The following is a 16988-nucleotide window of genomic DNA, read 5'->3' as shown; positions in this document are numbered from 1 at the left end:
CTTGTAACCATTGATGCCACTTCCTTATACACAAATATTCCGCACGTCCAGGGCCTCGCTGTGATGGAGCATTTCCTTTCACGCCGATCACCTGCCACCCTACCTAAAACCTCTTTCCTCATCACCTTAGCCAGCTTCATCCTGACCCACAACTTCTTCACTTTTGAAGGCCAGACATACCAACAACTAAAGGGAACAGCCATGGGTACCAGGATGGCCCCCTCGTACGCCAACCTATTCATGGGTCGCTTAGAGGAAGCCTTCTTGGTTACCCAGGCCTGCCAACCCAAAGTTTGGTAAGGATTTATTGATGACATCTTCATGATCTGGACTCACAGTGAAGAAGAACTCCAGAATTTCCTCTCCAACCTCAACTCCTTTGGTTCCATCAGATTCACCTGGTCCTACTCCAAATCCCATGCCACTTTCCTTGACGTTGACCTCCACCTGTCCAATGGCCAGCTTCACACGTCCGTCCACATCAAACCCACCAACAAGCAACAGTACCTCCATTATGACAGCTGCCACCCATTCCACATCAAACGGTCCCTTCCCTACAGCCTAGGTCTTCGTGGCAAACGAATCTGCTCCAGTCCGGAATCCCTGAACCATTACACCAACAACTTGACAACAGCTTTCGCATCCCGCAACTACCCTCCCGACCTGGTACAGAAGCAAATAACCAGAGCCACTTCCTCATCCCCTCAAACCCAGAATCCCCCACAGAAGAACCACAAAAGTGCCCCACTTGTGACAGGATACTTTCCGGGACTGGACCAGACTCTGAATGTGGCTCTCCAGCAGGGATACGACTTCCTCAAATCCTGCCCTGAAATGAGATCCATCCTTCATGAAATCCTCCCCACTCCACCAAGAGGGTCTTTCCGCCGTCCACCTAACCTTCGTAACCTGTTAGTTTATCCCTATGAAATCCCCAAACCACCTTCCCTACCCTCTGGCTCCTATCCTTGTAACCGCCCCCGGTGTAAAACCTGTCCCATGCACGCTCCCACCACCACCTACTCCAGTCCTGTAACCCGGAAGGTGTACACGATCAAAGGCAGAGCCACATGTGAAAGCACCCACGTGATTTACCAACTGACCTGCCTACACTGTGATGCATTCTATGTGGGAATGACCAGCAACAAACTGTCCATTCGCATGAATGGACACAGGCAGACAGTGTTTGTTGGTAATGAGCATCACCCTGTGGCTAAACATGCCTTGGTGCACGGCCAGCACATATTGGCACAGTGTTACACCGTCCGGGTTACCTGGATACTTCCCACCAACACCAACCTATCCGAACTCCGGAGATGGGAACTTGCTCTTCAATATATCCTCTCTTCCCGTTAGCCACCAGGCCTCAATCTCCACTAATTTCAAGTTGCCGCCACTCATACCTCACCTGTCATTCAACATCATCTTTGCCTCTGCACTTCCGCCTCGACTGACATCTCTGCCCAAACTCTTTGTCTTTAAATATGTCTGATTGTGTCTGTATATGTGTGGATGGATATGAGTGTGTGTGCGCGAGTGTATACCCGTCCTTTTTTCCCCCTAAGGTAAGTCTTTCCGCTCCCAGGATTGGAATGACTCCATACCCTCTCCCTTAAAACCCACATCCTTTCGTCTTTCCCTCTCCTTCCCTCTTTCCTGATGAGGCAACAGTTTGTTGCGAAAGCTTGAATTTTGTTTGTATGTTTGTGTTTGTTTGTGTGTCTATCGACGTGCCAGCACTTTCGTTTGCCAAGTCACATCATCTTTGTTTTTAGGTATATTTTTCCCATGTGGAATGTTTCCCTCTATATATATATATATATATATATATATATATATATATATATATATATATATATATATATATATATATATATATATTATTCACGTTTGGGCCCTACTGGACCACGCGAAGTACAATCACGGGGCATTCAGTTATTTTCTTTTAGACTTTCTCTCTGCCCAAATTGTTTTCATTCTCTCGGAATGAGCTCTTTTCCTTTCATCAGACCATGTGGTTCCAGTTTTCTTTGGTTTTTCAGCTTGACCAACTACCCAGTCATGAATTTCTTGCCTAAATAATTTTCTGTCTTGAATTTCATCTTGTTTTATATCTGCCTCTTTCATGTCCTCTTTTATAGCAGCAATCCATTTTATTGTCTCAAATTTAGCTTTACTTCGATTTTCGTAGAATTCTACTACTTGTTTAGTTAGTCTGGTAGCATCCATTCTTTTAATATGCCCATAAAATTTTAATCTGCGTTTTTTCATATCCGAATATATGCTGGTGTATTGTTGAATTTCACTATTTGCTCTTAGCCTGTATGTTCCTTCTTCAGTATATTTTGGACCTAGAATTTTTCTGATTACTTTTCTTTCTCTTTTTTGGATTTCTTGAATGTCCTTTTTTCTGTTTAAAATTAGCGTTTCAGCCCCATAAAGGCACTCTGGTTTTATGACCGTGTTGTAATGTCTCAATTTAGAGTACCTCGAGAGAGATTTTTTGTTGTAGATGTCTTTTGTAAGTCTAAAAGCTGTCTCCATCTTTTGACAACGAATTTCATTTCCAATTTTTTCTAGACCAGTCTCTGAGATTGTCTCACCTAAATATTTGAATTGCGAAACTCTTTTGATTTTTCCATACTTAGTTTCCAAAAGTTTGGGTGCCAGTTTGTTGCCAGTCATATACTGTGTTTTTTCAAATGAGATTTGGAGACCTACTCTTCCTGCTGTTTCTTTAAGAATTTCTATTTGTTTCTGAGCAATTTGGATGTCCTGCGTTAGAATAACCAAGTCGTCTGCAAAGGCCAAACAGTCTATTCGAATATTTGTTCGTCCTAATTTCACTGGTTGGTCAATTTTGAACTCCAATTTTCGTTCGCGCCACTCTTGTATTACTTTTTCTAGAACGCAGTTAAATAGCAACGGAGAGAGTCCATCACCTTGCCTCACGCCTGTTTTTATTTCAAAGGATTCTGAAATTTCTCCTCTGAACTTTACTTTTGATTTTGTACCAGTTAGCGTGTCTCTGATAATTGCCGTGGTTTTAGGATCCAGGCCTTGTTCTTTCACAATTTGGAAAAGAGATTCACGATCCACTGAGTCATAAGCCTTTCTAAAATCTACAAAGGTACAAACTAGTTTTTTATTGTAAATTTTTTTGATGTCTGAGAATTAGTTTGAGGACTAAAATCTGTTCTGGGCAAGATCTATTTGGCCTGAAACCTGCTTGATATTCGCCAATTTTCCATTCAAGTTGTTGTTGTGCTCGGTTCAGAAGACATTGAGAGAGGATTTTGTATGTGACTGGAAGAAGAGAAATTCCTCTGTAATTATTAACATCAGTTTTGTCTCCCTTCTTATGAAGTGGGTGAATCAAGGCGGTTTTCCATTCATCAGGAATTTTTTCAGTTTGCCAAATGTTTTGCATGATTGAAGTAATTTCTTTAACGGTTTTTGGACCAGCTGCCTTTAAAAGTTCTGCAACAATTCCATCTTCACCAGATGCTTTGTTGTTTTTCAACCTATGAATTTCTTTAATGATTTCCTCTTCATTTGGTGCAAGTGAAACTGGATTGCATTGTTGGGGAGTTTTTGGTGGAAATCTTTCTGTGGGCTCGGGGCAATTTAGAAGATTCTTAAAATATTTAGAAAGTTCTTTGCAATTTTCTTGGTTGTTAAGAGCCAAATGTCCATTTTCCTTCTTGAAGCAAAGATTCTGGGGTTGGTACCCCTTTATTTTGGTTTTAAAAGTTTTATAAAAATTTCTGGTATTGTATTTCTGAAAATCTTCTTCAATTTCTAAGAGTTGACTATTCTCATATTGTCTTTTTGTTTGTCTAATTAGTTTTGAAGTGTCTTTTCCAGTTGTCAGGAATGTATCATATGTGTCTTCTGTCTTGTTGCTATTCCATGCTTTAAATGTCTCTTGTCTGGCTTTGATTGCATGATCACAGTTTTCATTCCACCAAGCATGTTTCTTGTGTTTTCGTAAAGGAATTTGATCTTGAGCTGTTTTGATAATCTTGTGTTTGAGTTGTTCCCAATTTTGTGCACTGCTTGTGTCTGTATGTGTGGATGTATATGTGCGTGTGTGCGAGTGTATACCTGTCCTTTTTTCCCCCTAAGGTAAGTCTTTCCGCTCCCGGGATTGGAATGACTCCTTACCCTCTCCTTTAAAACCCACTTCCTTTCGTCTTCCCCTCTCCTTCCCTCTTTCCTGATGAGGCAACAGTTTGTTGCGAAAGCTTGAATTTTGTGTGTATGTTTGTGTTTGTTTGTGTGTCTATCGACCTGCCAGCGCTTTTGTTCGGTAAGTCACCTCATCTTTGTTTTTATATATAATTTTTCCCACGTGGAATGTTTCCTTCCATTATATATATATATATATATATATATATATATATATATATATATATATATATATATATATATATATATATATATATATCTAAAAAGAAAGATGATGAAACTTACCAAACAAAAGCGCTGGCAGGTCGATAGACACACAAACAAACACAAACATACACACAAAATTCTAGCTTTCGCAACCAATGGTTGCCTCGTCAGGAAAGAGGGAAGGAGAAGGAAAGACAAAAGGATATGGGTTTTAAGGGAGAGGGTAAGGAGTCATTCCAATCCCGGGAGCGGAAAGACTTACCTTAGGGGGAAAAAAGGACAGGTATACACTCGCACACACACACATATCCATCCACACATACACAGACACAAGCAGACATTTGTAAAGGCAAAGAGTTTGGGCAGAGATGTCAGTCGGGGCGGATGTACAGAGGCAAAGATGAAGTTGAAAGACAGGTGAGGTATGAGCGGCGGCAAATTGAAATTAGAAATTAGCGGAGATTGAGGCCTGGCGGATAGCGAGAAGAAAGGATATGCTGAAGGGCAAGTTCCCATCTCCGGAGTTCTGACAGGTTGGTGTTAGTGGGAAGTATCCAGATAACCCGGACGGTGTAACACTGTGCCAAGATGTGCTGGCCGTGCACCAAGGCATGTTTAGCCACAGGGTGATCCTCATTACCAACAAACACTGTCTGCCTGTGTCCATTCATGCGAATGGACAGTTTGTTGCTGGTCATTCCCACATAGAACGCTTCACAGTGTAGGCAGGTCAGTTGGTAAATCACGTGAGTGCTTTCACACGTGGCTCTGCCTTTGATCGTGTACACCTTCCGGGTTACAGGACTGGAATAGGTGGTGGTGGGAGGGTGCATGGGACAGGTTTTACACCGGGGGCGGTTACAGGGGTAGGAGCCAGAGGGTAGGGAAGGTGGTTTGGGGATTTCATAGGGATGAACTAAGAGGTTGCGAAGGTTAGGTGGACGGCGGAAAGACACTCTTGGTGGAGTGGGGAGGATTTCATGAAGGATGGATCTCATTTCAGGGCAGGATTTGAGGAAGTCGTATCCCTGCTGGAGAGCCACATTCAGAATCTGATCCAGTCCCGGAAAGTATCCTGTCACAAGTGGGGCACTTTTGGGGTTCTTCTGTGGAAGGTTCCGGGTTTGAGGAGATGAGGATGTGGCTCTGGTTATTTGCTTCTGTACCAGGTCGGGAGGGTAGTTACGGGATGCAAAAGCTGTTTTCAGGTTGTTGGTGTAATGGTTCAAGGATTCCGGACTGGAGCAGATTCGTTTGCCACGAAGACCTAGGCTGTAGGGAAGGGACCGTTTGATGTGGAATGGGTGGCAGCTGTCATAATGGAGGTACTGTTGCTTGTTGGTGGGTTTAATGTGGACGGACGTGTGAAGCTGGCCATTGGACAGGTGGAGGTCAACGTCAAGGAAAGTGGCATGGGATTTGGAGTAGGACCAGGTGAATCTGATGGAACCAAAGGAGTTGAGGTTGGTGAGGAAATTCTGGAGTTCTTCTTCACTGTGAGTCCAGATCACGAAAATGTCATCAATAAATCTGTACCAAACTTCGGGTTGGCAGGCCTGGGTAACCAGGAAGGCTTCCTCTAAGCGACCCATGAATAGGTTGGCATACGAGGGGGCCATCCTGGTACCCATGGCTGTTCCCTTTAATTGTTGGTATGTCTGGCCTTCAAATGTGAAGAAGTTGTGGGTCAGGATGAAGCTGGCTAAGGTAATGAGGAAAGAGGTTTTAGGTAGGGCGGCAGGTGATCGGCGTGAAAGGAGGTGCTCCATCGCAGCGAGGCCCTGGACATGCGGAATATTTGTGTATAAGGAAGTGGCATCAATGGTTACAAGGATGGTTTCCGGGGGTAACAGACTGGGTAGGGATTCCAGGCGTTTGAGAAAGTGGTTGGTGTCTTTGATGAAGGATGGGAGACTGCATGTAATGGGTTGAAGGTGTTGATCTACGTAGGCAGAGATGCGTTCGGTGGGGGCTTGGTAACCAGCTACAATGGGACGGCCGGGATGATTGGGTTTGTGAATTTTGGGAAGAAGGTAGAAGGTAGGGGTGCGGGGTGTTGGTGGGGTCAGGAGGTTGATGGAGTCGGGTGAAAGGTTTTGTAGGGGGCCTAAGGTTCTGAGGATTCCTTGAAGTTCCGCCTGGACATCAGGAATGGGATTGCCTTGGCAAACTTTGTAAGTAGTGTTGTCTGAAAGCTGACGCAGTCCCTCAGCCACATACTCCCGACGATCAAGTACCACAGTTGTGGAACCCTTGTCCGCCGGAAGAATGACGATGGATCGGTCAGCCTTCAGATCACGGATAGCCTGGGCTTCAGCAGTGGTGATGTTGGGAGTAGGATTAAGGTTTTTTAAGAAGGATTGAGAGGCAAGGCTGGAAGTCAGAAATTCCTGGAAGGTTAGGAGAGGGTGATTTTGAGGAAGAGGAGGTGGGTCCCGCTGTGACGGAGGACGGAACTGTTCCAGGCATGGTTCAATTTGGATAGTGTCTTGGGGAGTTGGATCATTAGGAGTAGGATTAGGATCATTTTTCTTCGTGGCAAAGTGATATTTCCAGCAGAGAGTACGGGTGTAGGACAGTAAATCTTTGACGAGGGCTGTTTGGTTAAATCTGGGAGTGGGGCTGAAGGTGAGGCCTTTGGATAGGACAGAGGTTTCGGATTGGGAGAGAGGTTTGGAGGAAAGGTTAACTACTGAATTGGGGTGTTGTGGTTCCAGATTGCGTTGATTGGAATTTTGAGGTTTTGGAGGGAGTGGAGCTGGAAGTGGGAGATTGAGTAGATGGGAGAGACTGGGTTTGTGTGCAATGAGAGGAGGTTGAGGTTTGCTGGAAAGGTTGTGAAGGGTGAGTGAGTTGCCTTTCCGGAGGTGGGAAACCAGGAGATTGGATAGTTTTTTAAGGTGGAGGGTGGCATGCTGCTCTAATTTGCGGTTGGCCTGTAGGAGGATGCTCTGAACAACAGGTGTAGATGTGGGAGAGGAAAGATTGAGGATTTTTATAAAGGATAGGAGTTGATGGGCGTGTTGATTGGCTGAGTGGATGTGTAGGTGAAGGATTAGGTGGGTGAGGGCAATGGATTGTTTGGTTTGGAACTGGTATAGGGACTGATGGAAAGAAGGGTTGCAGCCAGAGATGGGAACTTTAAGTGTGAGGCCTTTGGGGGTGATGCCAAATGTCAGACAAGCCTGAGAAAATAAAATATGGGAGATGAGATGAGATCCATCCTTCATGAAATCCTCCCCACTCCACCAAGAGTGTCTTTCCGCCGTCCACCTAACCTTCGCAACCTCTTAGTTCATCCCTATGAAATCCCCAAACCACCTTCCCTACCCTCTGGCTCCTACCCCTGTAACCGCCCCCGGTGTAAAACCTGTCCCATGCACCCTCCCACCACCACCTATTCCAGTCCTGTAACCCGGAAGGTGTACACGATCAAAGGCAGAGCCACGTGTGAAAGCACTCACGTGATTTACCAACTGACCTGCCTACACTGTGAAGCGTTCTATGTGGGAATGACCAGCAACAAACTGTCCATTCGCATGAATGGACACAGGCAGACAGTGTTTGTTGGTAATGAGGATCACCCTGTGGCTAAACATGCCTTGGTGCACGGCCAGCACATCTTGGCACAGTGTTACACCGTCCGGGTTATCTGGATACTTCCCACTAACACCAACCTGTCAGAACTCCGGAGATGGGAACTTGCCCTTCAGCATATCCTTTCTTCTCGCTATCCGCCAGGCCTCAATCTCCGCTAATTTCTAATTTCAATTTGCCGCCGCTCATACCTCACCTGTCTTTCAACTTCATCTTTGCCTCTGTACATCCGCCCCGACTGACATCTCTGCCCAAACTCTTTGCCTTTACAAATGTCTGCTTGTGTCTGTGTATGTGTGGATGGATATGTGTGTGTGTGCGAGTGTATACCTGTCCTTTTTTCCCCCTAAGGTAAGTCTTTCCGCTCCCGGGATTGGAATGACTCCTTACCCTCTCCCTTAAAACCCATATCCTTTTGTCTTTCCTTCTCCTTCCCTCTTTCCTGACGAGGCAACCATTGGTTGCGAAAGCTAGAATTTTGTGTGTATGTTTGTGTTTGTTTGTGTGTCTATCGACCTGCCAGCGCTTTTGTTTGGTAAGTTTCATCATCTTTCTTTTTAGATATATTTTTCCCACGTGGAATGTTTCCCTCTATTATATTCATATATATATATATATATATATATATATATATATATATATATATAAAAAAATCAAAAAATTCTAGAAAATGCAATGAATACATGACTGCAATACTATAAATAAAAACAACTACTTTAGGCAAAGAACTAATCTGAAAATAACAGACCACAGTCCATACGCCAGTGGTCAAATCTGGTTTAACAAACTGCCAAAAGACTTATGTGTACATGATGGAAATATCTTCAAAAGGCGACCAAAATTTTCATACTCACTATCTGAATTTTCAGTTGAAACATGTGATCTTACAATTTTTATCACTAAATAGACATATTTTAACTGTATACCTACTTTTGTGGCCTTACATTCTCATTTGTGTGCTTGCATTGTAGCTTTGTTACCTTATATCAACAACTCAAAATAATATAGAACAACAATGACATTTGAATCATAATCTTTGATGCCTATGCAAATAAATAAACATGAGTATTTTAGAGGTACTTGCACATCTGACTAACAGGCTCTAACCCCTCTTTATTTAACTCTTTCTTTACAGTTACTTTACTACAGTTTGGAATAATTTATTGAGTTTGTTGATCATTTCTTTGGCATCAGCTGTCTCACTGCAAGTATCAGGAAGCTGTAATTTATTGTGCATTGAGAGTTTCACCTCTTCAATCTCTTGTGACTATATTGGTTTATGATCTTTAGTTTCTGTAATGTACCATGCTCAGAAGTAAATTGTTTGGTGCAAATAAAATTTTGTACTGGCATCTGAAAGACATGATCAGATCTCTACATCTCACGGGTACACAACATTGGTGAGTATGTTAATGAATAGAGCTGCAATACTCTGCGACAGGTAGAATGACCACAGGTGTGCATAACTGTTTCTCATATTTAACATTGCTACCACACCTGATAAGGTGTATAAAGGGAAACTACATTAGCTGTTGAATTATCACTGTGTGTTTGTGTGTGTGTGTGTGTGTGTGTGTGTGTGTGTGTGTGTGTGTGTGTGTGTGTGTGTTGCTATGTGAGAAATCATTACCAGTGACACAGTTTGAAAGGAGCTTTACTGTGGGTTTCCATTTGGGTGGCAGATCAAATTGTGCATCAGAGAAGGCATTCAGATGTAAGTGTGACCTGATGTTTGATTGCTTGGGAATGTAAGGGCAGGCATACTCAATCTCAATGTTCCAGTCAACCCCATCTGACCACCACAAGGGAGGATCACCATATTGTGCACCAAGCACACTGTAACTGCTTCACATCTGTGTCTGCCATACAAGGGCAAGCAGTGGACTCTGTGCAACATTCTGTGTGATCTCACCATTGGTCGCAGACTAGCAGCAGCCACACTTGGGACTTAAGTGTCCCGTGCATAGGCTGCTGCTAACACCACAACACAAATAGCTGAATTTACAGTGGTGTCATGGCTAGGAAGCACTGACTGCTCAAGAATTGTGCTGCATTATGTTCAGTGATGAGCTGTGGTTCCATAGTATAACAGATGACCACTGTCAGTGAGTATGATGGTGAACTGGGGAGGTCCCATTCTTCTAATGTTTCGGAGAGGTGCAACAGTGTTACTCCTGGTGTCATGGTGAGGCAAGCCATCTAGTAGACTTCAGGTCATGGCTGGTAGAGATTGAGGGAATGCTGACTCTGCAATAGTACATCATGTACATCTTGCGTCCCCAATTGGTACCCCTACTGCAGCAATATCATGATGTCATTTTTCAACAGTACAATACCCATCCTCACATAGCATGCATCTCTGAAGTGTCTGCATGATACTGAGGTATTCCAGTGACCAACAGGACCCCCAGAGCTGTCTCCGATAGAGTGTGCACGGAACCAGCTCGGACATCAGTTCCATCCAAGAGCTAGCACCCAGGATTTCAACAACCATTTATAACAGTTGTGGTCAGAATGCCTCAGAAGAGGACACAAAGGTTCTGTGACACCCTTACTCATGGTATACATCTCAGGCATAAAGGGTCAAAGTCATACTGATTAAGTGGGCCCATATTGCAAAGTTCTTTGTAAATTTTACTCAATTTTGTAATAATTGTAACAGCATCAACATATACTCTCAATCCTCACTTTCTAAATGCTTCTCTTTTTTTGGTCAGGCATTATATGTGTATTTTAGCTCAAAAAAGGATTCATTCCAAAAACCAGCTACTTTGTAGTTTAAACTCTAAGACTCATTCAATATGTAATGCCCCATATTTTTTTCTCGGGACATACTTATTGTTAACATGTCTTGTCCATGTCATATTTTTCTACATAGTCTCAGCCGTGTTCTATGGCCGTATGCCAACATTATGGAAGAGCATATATTCCCTGCTGGTAAAAGCCCTTGTCCTGTAGGCACAGACATGTTTTCACTGCATGATTGACCGTCTAATCATCTTCAAAGTGTGTTCCCCATTGAGAATCTTTAATCGGCCCAAAGAGATGGAAGTCCGAAGGTGCACGATTCAGCATGTCTGGAGCAGTGGCTGTGACAGGATGCCCTGAGCGTGGCTGATAGTGGAGCTCTATTTCTGCATTTCCTGAGGTTGTAACTTCCTTTATCCATCACCCAACTGTATCTCTATCAACTGTAGCATCGCCATACACTACACACAAACATTTGAGGATGTTCACCATGGTTTCTTTTTCTGTTCACAAGAATTCAATAACAGCACATTCCTTGTAACGTGAGTTGTATGTAGACGCCACTCTAACACTGTATTATGACTGTGCGTCTGCCAGAATGGTTCAAAACTTTACCGGCGCACAGAACAAACATCAAATGTGAAGCACCAACAAGGACGTCTGTCTATGTATAGTAATGGCTTTTTTTAAACAAATGTGGGGCACTACTTATTGAATGACCCTTGTATATTTTTAGATAATCAATTGAATAAATTTCTATTTGTGCCCTTATAAATGCAGGCATTATTTTGACTAAATTTTGTTTTCTGTGTGACAATGTGGAATAATTTGTTAATATGCCCTAAGTATTGTTTTTTTATGAGTGCTAGTGTAGTTGTTATTTCCCCAAAGATTTTTTAAAATCTGTTTTAAAGTAAATATTTTTCTCTTTCCAATGATACTGGCCAGAATATTGAGACACTGTAACAACAGTCAGCACACAGCAGTACGTAATCTAAATTGTGGACATTTAAAAGAAAGTAATAGTTATATTTTGAAGGCTCAAATGACCCTTTATTATGTGATTACAACAAATCTGATCCTGAAGACAATTTTACATAAGAGTAGTAATTTCAAATCTTGCCTACTTCAATTTTAGGAGAAATTAAATGAATTTAAAATTATTTATTGAATATTTGACAGCAGCAGATGAATTTTTTTTAGTATTTTAGGCTGGTAATCTGGCTGCTATCATTCTGGATCACTTTAAAATAGAGGTATGAAATTTTAAACCAGCCACAGTGTATCTAAATAAACCATTTGTACCAAATTTCATGGAAATTGACATTGATGAGATGCATTTTGCCATTTTTCTAGTTCATTTTACGTGGATGAACCATATTTATTCCAAATGGCTACCACTTCCTCGATCCTTATTTCTGTCATTTCGGTATTCACCATTAAGTTTTCTCTGAGAGTTAGCTTAAAGTCTAAAACAAAAATTTCCATGTAAGATATTTTGTGATCTGATTCTGTCCTGCATGTAACAGTATTCCTAGCCCAAGAGCTTAGGCAACCCATTTCACAATAACGTATTTCTTTAAATATAGAAGGAAGCTACCTTGATAATAAATATTTGTATTTTTTGGCTGTTTGTCTGTGATATTCTGACTGTAACAATGAAAAAGTTTGCATAATTGTCAAAAATCATTCTGCAATAAACGACTGACAAATTGTTAAATACAAACTTACACTTATTATTCAATAACTGTTGCGAAGTGATATTGAAGTGTTACAAATAAAATGTGCTGCTTTCGAACACAGATGCAAAATTCTAGGGAACAGTAATACTATTAAAAGTCAATGAAAATAGCTGTTTCAATACTTTAAGATCAGATGCAATTAAGAAATGCGCTACATCTAAAAGGGTAGGAAAGGACAATTTAGAAAAAAAGAACTGTGTAATGATAGTACACAAGGAACAACAGTCAATACATATTAAAAATGTAACCAGTAAAAAGTCTGCATCCAGAAGAGTAGAAAACAGCACTGCTGTGTTAAAAATCACGTGCAAAAGTGGATCCTCAAAAACAGATAGGCCCATGAAATCTGCAAAGAATAGTTCTGCAGCAATACAAAAACAAATGCATCATGGAGTAAACATCCAAATATTCAGGGACAGCCATGCATGCAATGTTTCAAACTTTGAATCAAACTCTGTTAAAGACATGATGAGTGTATTAGCTGTTCTCAAGCCTAGAGTGAAAATCAAAAACATGATTAGCAAAGTTAAAAAAGAATCTGCCAATTCTAAAAAAAGTGATTGCCTTGTTCTCACAGCGGAATCAATGTTAACAGCAATGTGGTTAGTGTGTTTCTAAAAAAAAATTGGTCATTATTTTGCAACTGCTGTTGATTACAAATGTGATATTGGTGAACCACATACGAGATTTGATATGGCAGACTGGTCTTGTGTAAATAGTGAAATTCGATGAACTAATGAATAACTTCAATATTTTTGTTCAAAGTTCAAAAACATAAGACGTCTCAATGACATCAGTTATGACAAATGCATGGCCAACACCTGCATCAATCTGGGAAGAAGAAACTCAGATATAAATAAGGCTGATGGCAAAATAATACAAGTAAGCAGCTGCAAAACAAACTGAGTGCGCACATGTAAGAAAACTAATGAAAAGGGGCAAATTCGAAGCAGATTTGGCCCAACATTAACAATACTGAACAAGTATTCATTGCACAGGTGGACTACATTCACCTAGCATTTGAGACTGACAGTAGCTAATGATTTCCAACAAACCCAACAAACTTTGCATATAATTTAAACCCTTACAAAACTTCTTTCTCGCTGCCCCCCCCCCCCCCCCCCCCTGAAATTATGAGAAAAAAAAGTTTATCACTTACTATATTTCCGTTGTCAATGCAGTAAAACTTTAGCATTGGGCATGACATTTTAATTTATTACTTATTTACTATTAACACTGCAACACATTTTGCAGACAGTATCTGCATATAGCACTGAATGTACCTGCAAAATTGTATCATTTTTTGACACACAGTTCAGGCGATATGACGTCATAAACACTGAGATGTGTGAACAACTAGCTTTGCATAAAATAGAGAGAAAGTTACTCACCCAATACTCATCAAGTGTTTGAAACAAGAGTACTTGGTGATTTCCAACAGACTTCAAACATAATTTCAGATCTTTTCTCACTTACATGTTTAAAAAATTAACTCCTTTTAAAGTAGGTGTTTGAAGCTGTTTTATGCATAGGAGTTTGACTCTTGCCTCAAACAATCATATCATATCAAAAATAAAAATAAAGGTTGATGGCCATGAACAATTAAAAATGTCACAGTAACAGCAGCAGACTGAGGCAGAACTGGTAACTAATATTGAGACATCAGAGCTTCTGTGAATCTTACAAAGTAAGAGATACCAGTAAAGGTGAAGCTGAGTGAGAAAGTCACGAGCCATGCCTGGATAACTCAGTAAGTAAGAGTATTGCCCTTGAAAGGCTAAGCCCTGGGTTTGAATCCATGACCAGCATACATTTTTAATCTACCAGGAAGTGGCAAAGTAAAAAGTTCATACCAAAAACCAAATTTGTGGTTTTGAAAGCTAACATCTGTTCACAGATTGTTGCTGCCAGTTCACTTGCCAGCAGTCAGTGAATAAGTTTCTTATCTCACTGCCATGATGTAATGCAGTGATGATCACTTACCTTTGACTTCAATTATGTGTGGTTTTTCTCCAGGTGCGTGTGTTCGAGACATTATAGTCACTGCCGAAACATGGGTAAGTGAACGTACAGTTGCAGCACACATCCAAGGTGCACCAATTAATCCACAAAAGGTGTTTGATAAACAAACAAGAAGAATATCTAAGTGAAAACCAGAACCTTTCTTCAATTTACGGTCCTTCTTATCTATTATGAGCCTGGAATAAAATGACAATCAATAATTCTTTTCTTGTATAACTGAAGTTTGTACTTTTTGTTTATGATAACATTTTTGCTCTTTATTTCAAAAAGCTTTATAGGTTACATGAAATACATTTATAAAATTATAAGACAATATTGCTTGCCAGTACTTACCTTTGGGAGGTGAATTATTCAGTACTGTCGACGGACACATGAAACAACACTGCTGTGCAAAACGTACAGATGAAAGTAACTTTTTCATGATTTGTCACTGCCAAGTAAGATAGCTTGATGGAACTTGGACCATATATAGAAAGAACTACTACTGTATAGTAGAAAAGGTAAGTGAAAGAATATGTAATGAAGCAAGCAAAAACTTATGCTTTTATTCAGTCACCTGGACATTACAAAAGGTACAAGATGGGTCTCACTAGAGTGTGTTATCACCAAAGCATGCTCTGCAACATGCTCCCATGCAGCCACAAGGTTAATATGAAATTTTTCTGGTATGGCATTCCATTCCTCCACTAGCACAATTGACAGCTGCTGGATGATTGTAGGTGCATTTGGATGTGCTACGATATATCTCCCCAACATATCCTCAAAGAGATTTAAGTTTTGGGGGGGTGGGGGGGGGGGGGGGGGGGGGGGGGGGAGGAGAGGCAGACCAGTCCATTCACCAGATATCCTCTTGTTCCAAGAGCTCTCCCACCTGCTCTGTTCAATACAGTCATGCACTGTCATCCATAAAGGTGAAGTCAGAGGTGAATGCATTCATGAAAAATGGGATTATAGCATCGCAATAACACCGACTGGTGAGTGTAATGTGCTACTGTGTTCAAAGATGCAGTAAAAATTACATATTACCACCACTCACCAAATGAGGATACATCCAGCATTGTCAAATGTGACTGCATTGGTGGTACAGGGTTATGGTGTAGCAAGGCATAGTATCACATGGGTATACTGACCTTTCAGCCTTTGATCACAGCAGCACGCCACACTCACCAATCAACATTATTGTCATTTTGCAATTCTTCCTCACATTTTTCTTAACAAGAGTGCGTTCAGCTCTGACTTCAATTTTATGGACAATGTCGTCAAACAGCACGGATGAAGGAACTCTTGTAATGTGAGGATATCCAGTCAATGGCCTGCCCTGCCTGTTCACCTGACTTACATCTTATCAAGCACGTGTGCAATGCATTGGCAAGACATACTGCACCATGTCCAAATACATCACAGTGGAGGAATGGAATGAAGAACTCCTTAACAACATTGTGGCCTGCATGGGAGCACATTACACAGCCCACATGTGGTGATCACATACCCTAGTCAGACAAAATGTCCAAGCGGTAATCCTGAATCATGCGACTTCAGTGTAGTTATTGTCTTTGAAAAGCCACACCTGTTTATCTCGTTGTGTATTTCTTTCAGTTACCTTCTGTACTATGCTGTAGCAGTTCACTTGAGCAATGTCCCTTGACCGTGACATCATGCAAAAGTTACAAGTTTCGCACAGCGAAATTCATGACACTATCCTAGTTTTTGGAATATTAGTTACTTCCTGAGGAATGAGGCAGGGATATCTTGGGGAGGACTGAAAAGGATGAGAGGAATCTGCCTATTGCTTACTGGGGTCATTCTCATCCTGGGGTCTGAGGACCTGTACCATCTTTTGAACCTTCCACATCCTATTCCTCTCCTCCCTTTTTGGCAGTCATAGATATTACACTTCCTGAAGGTAAAAACTGACCAGCAATATTGTCACAAATGTTATGGTTTTCATAGGCAAATTTTCATCCTTTTGATACTAAAAACGTATCTGAAATGTAAATTCTGTGATCTTTATACTATCTGTGTGAAACTTTTCATTAGCTCTTATTAAATTATTAATCTGTATAATGATGACCACACAGGTAAAAAATATCCAAAAGCAGTGTATCCATACTGTCAGCTACATATATGTTAACCTCCAATTAACACAGTGGAAAGCCCAGGATGGAATAACAACAATATGGGAAGAATAGATTGCTACTCACTACATAGTAGAGATTTCTGCTAGCATATCTATTTCAGAAGGACATTATCAAACAACACAAATATTTTAGCACTCTTTTTTCATTGTGTCTGTCTGCAACTCAATGCCCTCTCTACATGGGGGAGAGAGAGAGAGAGAGAGAGAGAGAGAGAGAGAGAGAGAGAGTACACAAATCTGGCATAGTGTTACATAATGAGTTCTCTCTATTGTGACATATTTAATTCAGTTTTGTGGAAAAATATCCTAGACAATTACAGTTTTTAATTAGTTAACAGTGAGTG

The 16988-nt window shown here is 41.2% G+C and overlaps 1 protein-coding gene across 4 annotated transcripts in view; it reads right to left on the bottom strand.

Moving 5' to 3' along the window:
* LOC126480907 (band 3 anion transport protein) overlaps positions 1–16988 on the bottom strand; it is a 603907-nt gene that overhangs the window by 36149 nt on the left and 550770 nt on the right. For all 4 annotated transcript variants that reach the window (XM_050104308.1, XM_050104310.1, XM_050104309.1 and 1 more), the window contains one exon: positions 14469–14683. In XM_050104308.1, the coding sequence (XP_049960265.1) occupies positions 14469–14683 (215 nt within the window). The remainder of the gene's footprint in view (positions 1–14468; positions 14684–16988) is intronic.

The sequence above is a fragment of the Schistocerca serialis genome, chromosome 5, assembly GCF_023864345.2.
Source record: "Schistocerca serialis cubense isolate TAMUIC-IGC-003099 chromosome 5, iqSchSeri2.2, whole genome shotgun sequence".
Taxonomy (NCBI): Eukaryota; Metazoa; Arthropoda; class Insecta; order Orthoptera; family Acrididae; genus Schistocerca; species Schistocerca serialis.
Note: the sequence above shows the minus strand (reverse complement) of the source record. Positions and strands in the feature narration are given on the sequence as shown.